This window comes from Thamnophis elegans, chromosome 6 (assembly GCF_009769535.1).
Source record: "Thamnophis elegans isolate rThaEle1 chromosome 6, rThaEle1.pri, whole genome shotgun sequence".
Taxonomy (NCBI): domain Eukaryota; kingdom Metazoa; phylum Chordata; class Lepidosauria; order Squamata; family Colubridae; genus Thamnophis; species Thamnophis elegans.
Window position 1 is genome coordinate 55,394,856 of NC_045546.1, and position 15,864 is coordinate 55,410,719.

At 42.2% G+C, this 15,864-nt stretch overlaps 1 protein-coding gene across 1 annotated transcript in view; it reads left to right on the plus strand.

The window, feature by feature from the left end:
- MX1 (MX dynamin like GTPase 1) overlaps positions 1-11,548 on the plus strand; it is a 34,029-nt gene extending 22,481 nt beyond the window's left edge. The window contains exons 12-15 of the mRNA XM_032220376.1: positions 2,740-2,908; positions 7,104-7,180; positions 7,487-7,708; positions 10,702-11,548. Coding sequence (XP_032076267.1) covers positions 2,740-2,908; positions 7,104-7,180; positions 7,487-7,708; positions 10,702-10,932 — 699 coding nt within the window. The 3' untranslated portion in view covers positions 10,933-11,548. The remainder of the gene's footprint in view (positions 1-2,739; positions 2,909-7,103; positions 7,181-7,486; positions 7,709-10,701) is intronic.
- The last annotated feature ends 4,316 nt before the right edge of the window (positions 11,549-15,864 follow it).

A 15,864-nucleotide genomic window follows, 5' to 3' on the forward strand; every position in this document is an offset into this window, starting at 1 on the left:
GCAGCTCGCGGAGGATAGGTGTTACGTGGGTAAACCGAGGTACACTCACGATCGCTCGCGCGGCTGCATTCTGGACAAGCTGAAGTCTCCAAATACTCTTCAAGGGCTGCCCCATGTAGAGCACGTTGCAGTAGTCCAGTCTAGAGGTCACAAGGGCATGAGTGACTAGTGAGGGCCTCCTGGTTCAGGTAGGGACGCAACTGGTGCACCAGGCGAACCTGGGCAAATGCCCCCCTGGTCACAGCCGACAAGTGGTGTTCAAGAGTCAGCTGTGGGTCCAGGAGGACTCCCAAGTTGCGAACCCTGTCTGAGGGGCATACTGTTTGACCCCCCAGCCTGAGAGATGGAACACTTGGCCAATTAGTAGGAGGGAAACACACCAGCCACTCGGTCTTATCTGGATTGAGTACAAGCTTGTTAAGCCCCATCCAGTCCCTAACAGCCTCGAGCACATCACGTCAACCGCTTCATTGAGTTGGCACAGGGCGGACAGATACAGCTGCGTATCGTCCGCATACTGATGGTATTTTATCCCGTGCCGTCGAATGATCTCACCCAGCGGCTTCATGTAGATATTAAACAGGAGGGGTGACAGGACCGAACCCTGTGGCACCCCATAATTCAGGGGCCTAGGGGTCGATCTCTGCCCTCCGACTAACACCGACTGCAACCTGTCCGAGAGGTAAGAGGAGAACCACCGTAAGACAGTGCCTCCCACTCCCACCTCCCTCAGTCGTCGCAGAACGATACCATGGTCGATGGTATCGAAGGCCGCTGAGAGGTCAAGGAGCACTAGGACGGAGGCATGACCTCCATCCCTGGCTCTCCAGAGATCATCGATCAATGCGACCAAAGCGGTTTCCGTGCTGTAGCCAGGCCTAAATCCCGACTGGAAGGGATCTAGATAATCGGTTTCCTCCAAGGACCGCCAGAGTTGAAAGGCTACCACTTTCTCAACAACCTTCCCCACAAAGGGGAGGTTGGAGACTGGACGATAGTTGTTTAGGACGGCTGGATCCAAAGATGGCTTCTTCAGAAGGGGTCTCACCACCGCCGCCTTTAAAGCGGGGGGGAAGAACCCCTCCCAAAGGGAGGCGGTAACAACCGCCTGGATCCAGCCCCGTGTCACCTCCCTGCTGTTCTCAACCAGCCAGGAGGGGCATGGGTCCAGTACACATGTGGAGGCACTTACAGCTCCCATGGCCTTGTCCACGTCCTCAGGGGTAACAGCTTGAAAATCAATCCAGTGATGTCCTTCCAGATTCTCCCCTGGTGCCTCGGCTGGTTCTGCGCAATTGGAGTCCAGGTCCATCCGAAGCTGAGCTACTTTATCCGCGAGAAATTGGACGTAATCCTCAGCTCTGCCCTGCAAAGGATCGCCCGTATCCCTCCTATTTAGGAGGGAACGGGTTATCCTAAACAGGGCGGCTGGGCGTGACTCAGCGGAAGCAATCAGAGAGGCAATGTGTCTTCTTTTAGTCGTCCTAATTGCCCGGAGACTTCCCGACCTCTACGACTTCCCGACCTATTCTAATTCCTTCAGGCCTGATCTTTCAGAACTTTCTCTTAGTGGATCCTTAGTTTTAACGTGAGTAGAAGCTTGAATTTTGGATATGCTTTTATTGCTACACATTCAGGTAGGCTTGTTAGTATGAGAGGTTCTATATATATTTTTTTGTGTAAGTTTTATTGAACATCTGTAAGAAAGAAGATTAAAAACTAATACAAAGTAATATAAAGTAGGAAAAAAATCTAAGAGCTAAAAGTGCTAGAAAGAGGGGTAGGAAAAAAAGGTACAAAGAAGTAGCTGTCAATCTTCTTTACAACAGTTGCTAAGTACAATAATAAATTTACTATGTAATTACAATCTAACTTTCTTCTTTTTGAAATATATCCTTTAATCATTAAAATTATAAATCATAACTTGATTTTTTTCTGTTTTATGCAAAAAAGCCATAAGGGATTTCCAGTCAGCAATAAACATAGATATTTTTTCTCTGATCAGTCAATTTAGCCATCTCAGCAAGGCATATATTTTCCTATTGTTCAATCTGTATATGGGTAATCCTCAATTTACAACCACAATTGAGCCCAAACCTTCTGTTGTTAAGTGAGATATTTGTTAACTGAGTTTTGCCCCATTTTACGACCTTTACATTTGTTAAGTGAATCACTGCAGTTGTTAAATTCGTAACATGATTGTTAACTGAATCTGGATTCCCTATTAACTTTGCTTGTCAAAAGGTTGCAAAAGGTGATTACATACCTTGGGACATAGGTATGACGTGCGTGGATTGCGAACCGGTAGTGAAAAAGGCAGCAACCCGCCCCTGACCCCAATTGAAAGTACAAGTCACTTATGGAGCCTATATGATGCAACTGTGTAAAATTAGAGAGTTTAGAATTACTTTGCTTGTTTTGTGAGATAAACTATGAGAAGGAACATTAGGATACAGTCTTTCCTTGGGGCTATCTGAAGTCTGTGGAAGGTTTTGGTCCACAGACTTACCTAATTCCTTCGCTGCTGAAGTTCCATAAAGCAATAGAAATACTTCTTTTTCATTGGTATTTGATAATCAGAGATGGGGAAGTTGCTGTGGGACATACGTTGATTTTTATACATTGAATTGTTCGGGTTGAATTTGTGGGATGTTGAGTATTATTTCAATATGATGTTTTACACTAACATTTTAGATTTTAGAATTTTCATGTGAGTGATACAGATGTTTGTAAAATAAAGTAAAAAACTATTTTGCAGTAAATCATACAGGAATTGGGAATTTTGAGTATATATCCCGTGGCAGAGAACTTCCAGGGTTTGTCAATTTCAAAACTTTTGAGAACTCTATAAGATGGCAAATCAAACAACTAGAAGATCCAGCAATTGTAGTGTTGAAAGAAGTTGCAGGTAAGTTCTAACTCTCATGTTCTCATTTGCATGAAGTACTTTTGTGAATGACTCTTTAAGAATATTTTGTCCAGTAGTTGCAGTTTTTGGTGTGCACTGTTTAATACAAAAATAGTTTAAATAAGCCCTACTGAATATGGTGATGCAAAATCTAGTTGCTTTGGGCGGGGGGGATTAGGACTGTGAAGCAGAACCTGGGGTATCTCAGTGAATGGTGAGAGGTCTTGGGAGGCCAGAAGCAGGTGTGCTTGTGCCTGTACTATGGTCTTCCCCATCCCTCAGATGCCCCATATTCCAGTTAAGAACCTGTACATTCATTTAACAAACACATTGGGGGGGGGAGCAGGGATGGGGACTCGTTAAGTGTCTCCATCTTGAATTCCTACTGTAATGGGAAGGCTCCATTAAGGTCGTAACTGAAGAATTACCTATAGTTAAGAACAGTCATCTGAAGTGAACAGGTGGTTCCACAAAAATACTCCCTTTCTAACAACCGTCTCAGTCAGGCGGAAAGCCAGTAACCTATATAATAATTGCACCTGAAAAGGAAAGGAAAAACATGAAAATTCCCTAAAGATTTAGGGGCTATCAAGTCTCTACGATTTAGAGTCGGTGTTAAATTGAATGTGTTAGAACATTTTTGAATATTGTATTTTATGATTTTGTACAGAAGCATAACTCTTTATTCAGCATAGTTTATAACTATACCTATCCTATAACTACCGTATATACTCGAGTATAAGCCGAGTTTTTCAGCCCACTTTTTGGGCTGAAAAAAGCCGCCTCGGCTTATACTCGAGTCTACAACTGGATCCGGCAGTGCTGTTGCCTGTTGGAGGAGGAGGAGGCGAACCAGCCTGCCACCGCCGGCCACCGCCACCCCGCCGCTCTTCCCGCCCCCTTCCAAGCCCCACAGTCCAGCGGACGCAGCAGAAGCAGCCCCGGGGCTCCGCTGCCGCTCCCTGCATTTTGTGGACGGGGTCTCGCAGGAAGGAATCCCCTCTCCAAGGGATCCCTGTCCAGAAAATGCGGGGAGCGGCAGCGGAGCCCTGGGGCTGCTTCTGCTCCGTCCGCTCCTCTCTGCTCTCCTGTCGCCAGCTGGTGGGGCTGACCCTGATCCATAAACACTGCCGAATTCAGCCTTGGAGCGAGCGAGCGAGCGAAGCAGTGGGAGGGGGAAAGGATCCCTGTGAAAGCCCTGCGGCCAAGGAGCGCTGCCTGCTTTTAAAGAAAACCTGGAAGGGGAAGAGGGCGGGTTTTTTCCCCCCTCCCTTTTCTTTTCGTTCCCGTGGCTCAGCCTCTCCTTTCCTTGGGGCCGCTGACCTAGGAACCGCATACCAGCAGTTTTTTCAGGCTGCTCCCAGATGGGAAGGGAGGGGGATTGTAAACCCCTTCCACACTCTGGCTCCTTTTCTTTCCTCCAGAGTTCGGGCTCTCTTTCTTTCTTTCTTTGAAAGAGAAGCCCAAATTAGCCAAAGGGGGGAAAGTGAGCGAGCGAGCGAAGCAGTGGGAGGGGGAAAGGTCCCTGTGAAGCCCTGCGGCCAAGGAGCGCTGCCTGCTTTTAAAGAAAACCTGGAAGGGGAAGAGGGCGGGTTTTTTCCCCTCAGTTGTGAGGGCAATGCTGCTCGCGACTTTCCCCTAAATGTTGGAGAAAACTTTTCACCGCTGTCCTCCTCAGCTCATTTGGGAAGGACGATTGTAACAGGTTGAGATTTCCTTTCAAAACAAAACAAAACCAACCCCTCCCCCGGTCCCAATGTTTCAAACAACCCCCTTTCCTGCTGGGAAGAGCCCAGCCAACCCCCCGTCCCTTCCCATTCGAAAGGGAAGCTCGTATCACCTTCTAGAGAAAGTGGCAAATGCCCTCCGTGACTTCCTTGGTTTTTCTCCGGGCTCTGCTCTTCGGCATTGCCCTTGGGGAAAACTGCCGCGGTTTGTTTCCTTGAATATATTAACAGGCGCGTGGAAAGCAACTAAGCCAAGGAGCGTACGTAGTCCAGCCAAGTGAGTCTAGTTTCCTGGGGTCCCTTGCTCGCTCGCTTTCCCCCCTTTGGCTAATTTGGGCTTCTCTTTCAAAGAAAGAAAAAAAGAAAGAAAGAAAGAGAGCCTGAACTCTGGAAGAGGAGGAGCCAGGGTGTAGAAGGGGTTTACAATCCCCCTCCCTTCCCATCTGGGAGCAGCCTGAAAAACTGCTGCCGCGCCACGCCTGCGCCCCAAACAGAGCTGGGTCCAATCAGCCTTTTCCCCCCTTTTTATGCCCTGTCTCAGTGCTGCTTGCACTCTTGTATTTTCCCCTTCCTCTTACGTGCCCTCCTTGGTGCAGCGGGCTAACGCTGGTGAAAGGAGTGGGGTGGACACAACTGGTAAATTATAAACCACAGATTTTAATCCTATTTAATTTTTAATGGTATCAAATTTAGCTATAAAGAAGAGAGAAAGAAAGAGGGAGTGTGTGCACAGGAGTGTGGATTTTCTAAAAACCCCATTGAATCCAGAGGAGGGAAGAAAGAAAGAAAGAAGAAGTGTGTGCACAGGAGTGTGGATTTTCTAAAAATCCCATTGAATCCAGAGGAGGGAAGAGAGAAACGACAGCTCTGATGGTGATGACTGTGAACTCAGTGATGATGACAATGTCTATGCTGATAACCTCACACTAGCTAATGCTGAAGCTCTGTTTGGACATACAGATGATGGGGAGGAATCCAGTTTTGAAGGATTTTAACTCTTATGTTTTAGCTTGGTTGCTGAATGAGCTAAGGTTTTTGTACATTTAAAGTTATTGTTGATACCATATTGTTTTTATTGACCCTCTTTTCCACTTACAGAGCTAGTTATTTATTTATAAATAAATAATATTTATTTATTTATTCAAAAACATTATTGGTATCTATTTTTATTTTTGAAATTTACCGGTAGCTGCTGCATTTCCCACCCTAGGCTTATACTCGAGTCAATAACTTTTCCAGCTTTTTGGGGTAAAATTAGGTGCCTTGGCTTATATTCGGGTCGGCTTATACTCGAGTATATACGGTATGTTGAATACTGTCCTGTGATAGATAGGTAGACAGACAGACAGACAGACAGACAGACTTAAATCCTGGGCAGTCACTTATTCAGCACTGGGGTTGAGATGGGATGGACAATAATTAAAACTGTCAACTAACGGGAAAATGAAAATAATCAATATAGCCTAGTTTATTATTGTTCTTGTTGAGGTTGTTGTTACTGTTGTTATTGTTGTTATTATTTCTTACACACTGTAAGGAGAAAACAGGATTGCTCTATATAAAACAAGAGACTGCATTGACTTCCTTATATGTATATGTTTCTTCTTTCTAAGTGAAATTGGGATGGCTTGCTCTTCAGGCTTCCCGAAATAAAGAAAGAAGAACAAGCCATCCCATCTTTCTTTATTTTGGGAAGCCTGAAGAGCAGTTGATTTTGAAATCAACAATATGGAAAAGGGAAGAAATAGAGAAACAAAGCACTTAATGGAGAGGGCAAATGTTGAAAATGAAAAAGCTATGATGAAAGGTGGCAAGTGACCAGAGGCAAGGCTGTTGTTCCTGTACCTGCTAGCATGTCCAAAATGCATCTCTGATAATATAACAAGCCATATGACTTCTGCTCCAAAATAGCTAATAGCAAATTATTATTGATTTTGCATGCCTTGAAATTGGGTTGGTATAAGATTAAGCCAATGTCAGGTAACCAGTCAGGAAGATTGAGACAGGCTTGACAGGGCATTATAAGGCTGCTTTTAGTTATGATTGGACCTAGGATTGAGAAGACACAGGTCTCTCAATAGCTTAATATGGACAGTTCTTGGTTTTGACATAGGAACACTGGCATGTCTTTAACTTAAAATGTAAGATGTATAGTTAGTAAATCACTTTTACATTAAAACTATATTGTACAAAATTGTTCAGATTTTTCCATGGTCCCTCTCTGAAACATGTTTTATATAATATAGTGGATTTAAATAGAAATCTGCAGGAAAAAAAACTTTGTTTCATGCCTAATATCACATACTTCTCCTGATTTTAATATTTATTTATTATGATTAAAGGTGGTGTAAAGACTTTAATCCCAATATCCAAGTGTTGAATATCCAGTTATTATATGGTGTATGATTGGGATCTGCCTATATTTTTAGTTGACCCTGTCATTAAATTGTTCCCTCTTTTTTTTCCAGAACTTGTGCGGAAGGCATTTATTGGACTTGCTATCCAACACTTCAGTAGTTTCTGTGCTCTCTGCAAAGTTGCTCAGGTAATTATTAGCCATAGTTGCAATGAATTTCACAAATTATAGCCATATAGTTTAAAGTGAAAATAATAAAGCACTATAATAAACAAATTCATTATTTTGGAAGATTTAATGGATCACTGTCCACTTCAGATATAGTTGTGTATAATGAGAATAACTCTCTATTTATGTCCTAACATAAACCCTATAATAAATTCTCTGTAGATCTAGCAAAAAAAAAGAAGAAAAACCATAATAGAATACCTAAGGAACCATATAATTGTTGTAATCCCACAAATGTGTCAAACTGTGTTTTTTTTTGTTATGCAGAACAATATTGAAGATTTAAAGCTCACACAAGAAGAGAAAGCAAAAAATACGATATACACTCAGTTTAAACTTGAAAATGTGGTATACTGCCAGGACTCTGTTTATAGTGAAGATTTGAGAACAGTAAGAGAGACAAAAATCACACCAGTTCCTTATTTAGCTGATTTTACAGAAAAGTGCTCAATAGAGGAAATGCTTTACCACATGACTGCCTACTATAAAGTAAGTTCAATATTTTGTGAGTGATTTCTCTCTATTTTTAAATCCCCTTTGTGTGTTTCATTTACTTAGCCATTAATAGTATAATTTAGTAATTTTTAAAATGTATCACCTTCCCTGAGGATATATCTATGGGTCTCAAAATTCAATACTTATTATTAAATATTTCACTGAAATAAAATCTATATTTTTACTTTTATTAAGATATCCTTCCTTTACAGGTTTAAGTGAGCAAAAATACAAAGGTTTCATAAAAGTAGTTAGGGTGCAGTATTTGCACGATCAAATCATTAGCACAGGTCTAAGCAGGGCTAGTAAATGTCAGTCTAACACGTCCATATGTATCATATGACAACCTGTGGACATAGAAATATGTTGATTTATGCACAGAAACATATACCATATTTTTCAGAGTATAAGACGCACCAAGATTTTGAAGTGGCAAGTTACAATTTTTACACTCTGCAAAACTCCTCAAAATGGCCTGTTTTTCATGAAAATGGGCCCATTTGTGTCAAAAAGGGGCATGCATAACCTTTAGGAGCCTTGTAGAGTACTCCTGGCGGCTGCACCCCCCCCCCCAAAATTGAGCAAAAAAATGGGCCCTTTTTGCAAAAAACGACCCATTTTTTGTCAATCCCACTACTGTACCACATGCACACATACATACTAATATAGTGTAGCAATAACCAAGAACTGCTTTACTTGGAGCTCCTGATATGGGTGGAATGCTGCAAAGACACAGGATTTCAGCTTTTGAGGTTCTCTTCAGGTTAAATTACATTTTTATGCCACAATTTTTCCAGACACTAAAATACAGAGTGTGATGAGGAGAAGTATTTGAGCTATGGGAAATAATTCTTCCCCTCTGTTGAGACTCTATTTGGAATGCTGTTGGTGCTGGGTACCAGAGTTCAAAACAAACCATGGTGAATTAGAGCAAGGTCAGAGGGGGCTACCAATACAGGAGTGTGTCTGAAACTAGAGCTCTACGAGGAACATCAAATGATATTTGGGTATGTTTAAGGTAAAAAGGTAAAGGTTCCCTCACACATATGTGCTAGTTGTTCCTGACTCTAGTGCTCATCTTTGTTTCAAAGCTGCAGAGCCAGTGTTGTCCAAATACGTCTCCATGGTCATGTGGCCGGCATGACTAAACACCAAAGGCACATGAAATGCTGTTACCTTCCCACCAAAGATGGTCTCTATTTCTCTGTATTTTTACAAGCTTTCAAACTGGTAGGTTTGCAGAAGCTGGGACAAGTAATGGGAGCTCATTCCGTTATGCAGTGCTAGGGATTCGAACCACCGAACTGCCAACCTTTCTGATCGACAAGCCTCTTGGGCATGTTTACCCAACAACAACAAAATATGTTTACCCAGAGGGACATGCTGGCTCAGTGTCTAAGATGCTGAGCTTGTCAATCAGAAAGGTCAACAATTCGGCGGTTCAAATCCCTAGCACCGCGTAATGGAGTGAGCTCCTGTTACTTGTCCCAGCTTCTGCCAACCTAGCAGTTTGAAAGCATGTAAAAATGCAAGTAGAAAAATAGGAACCATCTTTGGTGGGAAGGTAACAGCATTCCATGCTCCTTCGGCATTTAGTCATGCTGGCCACATGACCACGGAGATGTCTTTGGACAGTGCTGCCTCTTCAGCTTTGAAACAGAGATGAGCACTGCCCCCTAGAGTCAGGAACAACTAGTACATATGTGTGAGGGGAACCTTTACCTATGTTTACCCCTAAACAACAAAAAACAATTGAAGAAAAATGTAATAATCTTTAACTGTCTGTAGAGAACATTTAAAGACAAAAGGAGCTCTACAATCTTTATATCTGCTGACAAAAACTTGCTGTGATCCATCCACTTCAGGAAAGTCCATGTAAACAAAATTGCAGCTTCTGTAAAAGTGGTACTTATAGCAATAGCACATAGACTTATATACCAAAGCTATAAAGGCTTCCTCTCTAAGTGGTTTACAGAGTCAGCCTATTGCCCCCAACAATCTGGGTCCTCATTTTACCGACCTTGGAAGGGCGGAAGGCTGAGTCAACCTTCAGCCGATGAGACCTGAACTGCCAAACTGCTGGCAGCCGGTGATCAGCAAAACTACCTTGCAGTACTGCATTCTAACCACTGCACCACCGTGGCTCTCATTTATAAATAGGATTTTAAAACATTGGGGGGGGGCTTTCTCTACCCCTCAGTATAGAAATATTGTTAAATACATTCCATATTTGCAATTTTGAAGCTGCAAGATTGCAGGGCATTTTAATGAGTATCTGCAAGAGCATTGCAGAAACTTGAGTATAACTTCCTGTTCTCTATTAAAGAGTTGAATATGGGAGAGTATAGGTAGTCCTTGACTTATGACCACAACTGTTTTGTTAAGTGAGGCAGTTGTTAAATGATTTATGATCATAATTTCTGTTGTTAAGTGAGGCAGTTATCAAGTGACTCACACCCAATTTTATGACTTTTGCCATGGTTGTTAAGCAAATCACTGCAGTTGTTAAGTGAATCACACAGTCATTAAGTGAATCCGGCTTCCCCTATTGACTTTGCTTGCCAAAAGCTAGCCGGGAACATCACAAATGGAACATCACCTTATATGACCCCAGGGCATTACAATTGTTGTAAGTACAAGCCGATTGCCAAATTTTGATCACATGACTGTGGGGATCCTGGGTTGGTTCTGTGAGGATTTCATCAGTGCCATTGAAACTTTGAATGGTCACTAAACAAACGGTTGTCAATTGTACACTAAGCAAAAGGTTGTATCTTCTGGTAGGCCTGTGCGGGGGTGGTAATAGGCATCTCCCAACAGAAACAGCTTGATTTTCATTTTGTGATATGGTACAAATTCATAGGGGACAAGGCTTTAGTTTAGTATAAACCTTAACATACTTGTGGGGAGATATTATGGGATATTGATATGTCTCCAGCCATTTATATTACCCTGGTATAATTTTCCCCCCTTAACTTTGTTTTCAGAGTGTAAAAGTCCGGCTTGGTACTCAGATTCCTATGATCATACAGTTATACATGTTCAGGGATTTTGCTGAGAAGTTACAGAATGCAATGATGCAGCTTTTGCAAAACGGAGATCAGCTGGAAGTTCTCTTTCATGAGGGAAAGGATGTTGTCAACATAAGAAATTCTTTAAAAGAAAGAATCCAACGACTTCATAAAGCTCGACTACTTTTGAAAAAGTTCTTTATTTAAATGGGATGGCTAATATTTATGTATAAAACTTCTGATAGCAGCTCTGCTTCTGTTAGATAAGTGTATTAAGGGCATTTGTAACTTACGTTTAATGTTTGTAAAATTATTCAGTGATGCTGCTCAACTTCAGTAGTGCATTTAGAACCACAATTGGCAAAGAAAACGGAAGAGAATTGTATTTGCCACTTTACATGCACATTATAAATCACTGTTAGATACTGTGGACCTTTCCCTGCTATTGAGTCAAAATGCTATCTGTCCATGTGCTACAGCTATACTAGCATAATGTCCATTGTCCCCAATGGCAATGCCTAATAACACTGTCTTCAGCACATTCCCATCATTTTTACACTCCTCCTTAGGTGTAGTCTATATACTGTATTGTAACCTAAGCTAAAGAAAAGGTAAAAGAGAGAGAGAATTAATTCATAAACTATTTAGGGTTTTTCATCCTTTTCCTTTATATAGGCAACAAATATTGATAAGCTCCTTCATGTAAATGGGAGGTGAAACAGAGATGGGATGTGGAAAAATATTGGTTCCATCAGAGGTGGTATTCAGCCAGTTGTGACCGGTTCTGGTGAACTGGTAGCAGAAATTTTGAGTAGTTCGGAGAACTGGTAAATGCCACCTCTGACTGGCCCTGCCCCCAATCTATTCACTGCCTCCCAAGACCCAGCTGATCGGAGTCCCAGCTGATCGGCTGGGTCTTCTTCTGTTGCTCTGCACAGGAGAACGGAGCTGGAAAGAAGGTTAATGGGGTGGGGAGGAAATGAATTTTACAGTATCCTTCCCCCAAAAGTGGGATAGAATGTGAGATTGTACAGTATCCTTCCCCTGGAGTGAGGTGGAAATGAAGATTTTATAGTATCCTTCCCCCCAGAAGTGGGGAGGGAATGGGGATTTTGCAGTATCCTTTTGCTGCCATGCCCACCACACCATGCCCACAAAACCAGTAGTAAAATTTTTTGAATCCCACCACTGGGTTCCATCATCCAACTTTGGAGCAGCCTCCCACTTCAAATTCAAAGGGCCCCACCCAGGGGTGGGTTCGCACCGGTTCGTGCGAACCAGTTCATCGGTGAACCTGGAAGTAATTAACTTCCGGAACGCTGGTACCACTCCTGGCCCCTGTTGCTGGGTGCCTGCAGGGTTTTTCTTTTTAAAAAACGCCTCTCCGGATGATCTTGAAAACCTGCAAGGTTGCTTTGGAAGGGGACAGATGGGCAGCATTTCCCCCTGCCCCCCTCTCTGGGTGCCTGCAGCCTTAAAGCAAGCGTTTGCACAGTAAAGAAAATCTCACGAGCGAGAGAAGTTCTTAATTGCTTTTACTGTGAAGTTGTGGAAGCTTCCGAGGCTGCAGGCAACCAGGGATGGGGTGGGGGGAATGCTGCCTGTCTTCCTCCTCCCAAAGCAACCTCGCAGGTTTTCAAGATCGTCTGCAGAGGCGTTTTAAAAAAGAAAACGGTCTTGGGAGGGGGAATGGGCTGCATTCAGAGGAGCTGGCGCTTGGGGCGCCCTGAAACAACGCAGCCCCGCCGCCTCGTTCTACTCAGCAAGCGGGGACATCCCGTCTGTGCCCGCTTCTGCTGTCGCCACCTCCGCTCCCAAATGCAACTGTCAGCTGCGAGCAGGTGTCTGAAGCTGCTGCTTGCAGTCATTTAGGGCTGCAGATAGATTGTGCCTGTAGTGGGAAGCTCTTCTCCCTGTGAGAGCTCCTCTCCAGCACTCCTAGTTTGGTAACATCAGTGCTAGAAGGGAGTGGGGTTGGGGGGGAAGGAGGAGAAAGTTAGGAAAAAAAGAAAAAGATAAGGAGGGAGAGGACTGTGTGGTCCTTTGGTGTTCTCTGAACGTGGTAGTTTTTAATTATTTTAGGGAAATTTTATTTATTTATTTATTTATTGTTTATAGAATGTTTATTACAAGAAATGTTATTCCTTTTTGCAAATGTTTTATTTGTGATGCAATATGTTGCTTTTAAGTGTTCAGACCAGTTTTATGTGTCTCAAAGTGGCTGCTTTTCTATGGGCAGGCCAGGTTTGTTGCAAGGCAGTGTGTTTCATCCTCCTTGTTTAGGTAATTCTGAGGTGGTTGATGGTTCTGTGAGCGCCTGTCCTTTATAATTTACCACATTGCCTTGATGGTTTTTATTCCAGTGACTTTGTCTTTCCTGTTCTTAGGCTTAGGAAAAAAAACCTGGTTTCATTGGCAGTCTTTTGGGGGGGGGGGATTTTTATTTTTTTTGGTGTTTTCCTAGCACTGTCATAGGGTGTGGGTGTGGGTGGGTGTGTAATGTCCTGCAGTTATCTACGCATTAATAATAATCTAGTAATATTAATAATATCTAGTAATTAATAATATCTAGTAATAACATCGACTTGGCCACTCCCACCAGGTCACATGGGTGACAGGCCACTCCCATCCAGTCACATGGGTGGCAAGCCACTCCCATCCGGTCACATGGGCAGCAAGCCACTCCCACAAAGGAGGCCACGCCCACAGAGTAGGTTCGAACAATTTTTGAAACCCATCCCTGGCCCCACCCCTTTCTAGCCTTCCTGAAGACCATAAAGATCTGGCTCTTCCTCAAGCATTGGGTTAGGTCGGAGGACATTGAGCAAGGAGGTTGATGTGGTGTCTAGTAGAAAGGGTTCATTTCATTTTATTCTGCTTTATTGTGAGCCACCTAGGATCACTATGTAAGGCAGATGGCCATATAAGTAGTTTAAATAAATAAACTATTAACCCAACCATTTAAATTACTTGTTATGCTAGTTAACCACTATGTCATTTCATATTTATCAAGTTCTGGAAAATGGATTATTTCATGAGGCACTGTGTTCTTGTATTTTAAAACAGAGTAGCAGAAGGGCAACAGGTAATGCTGACCTGAGACTGAAGGGAAGTTGGTGTATCTATTACCTGAAAGGGCAATTAGTATATCTGTGGTACAATCTGCCACTGCTCATCTCTATGTGATGACTGGTGAAGCATAGCATATTATGCAACCTGGGAGAAAATGCTACTTTTAACACTGGTATAGCTAAGAATGTCTTAACACTCACTCACTCATAGTATTGGAACTACTTGAAGCCAATATCATGAGGGGAAAGCACACTGCTGAGTCGTGCATGAATCGCAGAACCACTGGAGAAGGGCCGTAAGTTTTCATTTCTTCATAATAGATATATCCACAAGGTTGCATTATCTGCCCTAATGCATAATCTGATTTCTAAATGAAAGTATAGTAGATTATTACATTTTCTTCTTAATCTTCAGGATCTAAATTTTTTAGCTTATAGCTGGGGAAATAAATACGTAGTCGAAATGTCAATGAAGACTCAATCAATCAGGCCAAAAATATTTAAAAAGTTAAATCAGGGCAGCTAGACCAAAGTATAACTGATTTAATCTTTTAAAATCTAGGCTAAGCAGGTCAACAGGGTTCAGGTGAAACAGAATGCTGCTGTTCTCTACTTGCTTCTCTGAGGAGTCCTATTGACTTCAGTGGATCCTATCAGTACTCACATGTAGGAGTTTAAGTTACATTTGATTAGCGGATCAGCAACAATATCATTCTAGTTCTATTTACTAAATTTTATTAAGTTTCATTATAAGATCAAAATGTAGAAGGAACAAAATTAAAAAAAGGAAAAAGTACAAAGACAGAAAAGAAATGACGTCCAACTTTTTTTCTGTGCAATACTGTAGGTTGCAAAAATAATTTTAAAAAAAATCTCAATGGTTTCAGTGCCCCCTTCAGGTTGCTTGTATTCTATAATGTCACCTTAGCTCTAGTACCGCTCTGTACCTCTGATATCTCATTGCAAAAACTTACTATATGGAATGACATTTAAAGTTCATTACTGTCCTCAGATTGATAATGAAAATTCATACAGGATGAAACATTAAGCAGAATTCAATGACAAAAATCACAGATTGACATTACACCTGAGAGATGTGCTTAGGAACATATGAACATTCCAAATCAATCTTCTTTGTAATTTGAATTTGTTTATTTTAATGAGCATTCCAGTAAGATCTGCAACATACTTCCACCAAGTTTTACCTGGAACTAAACAATTTTGAAGTGGACCGAGGAATTACGAGGCAGGAGGCGCCTGAGGTAAAGTAAACAGCTTTATTGCAACAGAGGTAACAACACAACTAGTAAGTAGTGATTCAGCACCTCACCCTGCTTGACAGCTATTTATATGGAGCTGTCAAGCAGGGCAACCAATAGGCGCGCATCTGACAGCCCGCGCTCAGCCAGCCGTACCTTAGCCAATCAGGCACGGCTTGGCTGTTGCCGGCTGTCAGTCGTAAGCGTGAGGACAAAACAAATTTCTTCCATGAAATGTGCTTATTCCAGTGAAAAATAAAACCTGTACATTCATCTCATTTAAGGTTACATGAGGAGAACAAAAATAAAATACACTATGTTGAAATTGTGGAGACTTTGTAATATGCTTTGTAATTCTGAAAAGTGCATATAGAGTAGATGGTATGTATCAATAGTTCTCAAGCTGTGGTCCACGGACCCCTGGGGGGGGGCATGATGTCATCACAGGGGATCCGCAGGCTTGAAAAAAATGATTTACATCTTAAGTCTTGGGGGTCCATGGCCACAAAAAGGTATTTAAAGGGGGTCCATGGTGAAAAGGTTGAGAACCACTGGTGTATATAATTTATCATTAGCATAGTAAAAACACAGCCAGAAGTAGTCCATTTATATGACAATAAAGTGAATTAAATATGATATAATGGGAATGGCTTTGCTTGATATGGATGTGTAACTGTGATATAACTTTGTAACCAGTCAGCAATTCTTTTTGTTTTCTGTAGTAAATTGTATAAAAATAGCGCTGCTAGATTTCTGGTGTGCTCGTTGGGTGTGAAACCCAGAGGTTTCTCCCTCTTCTTCTTCAATAT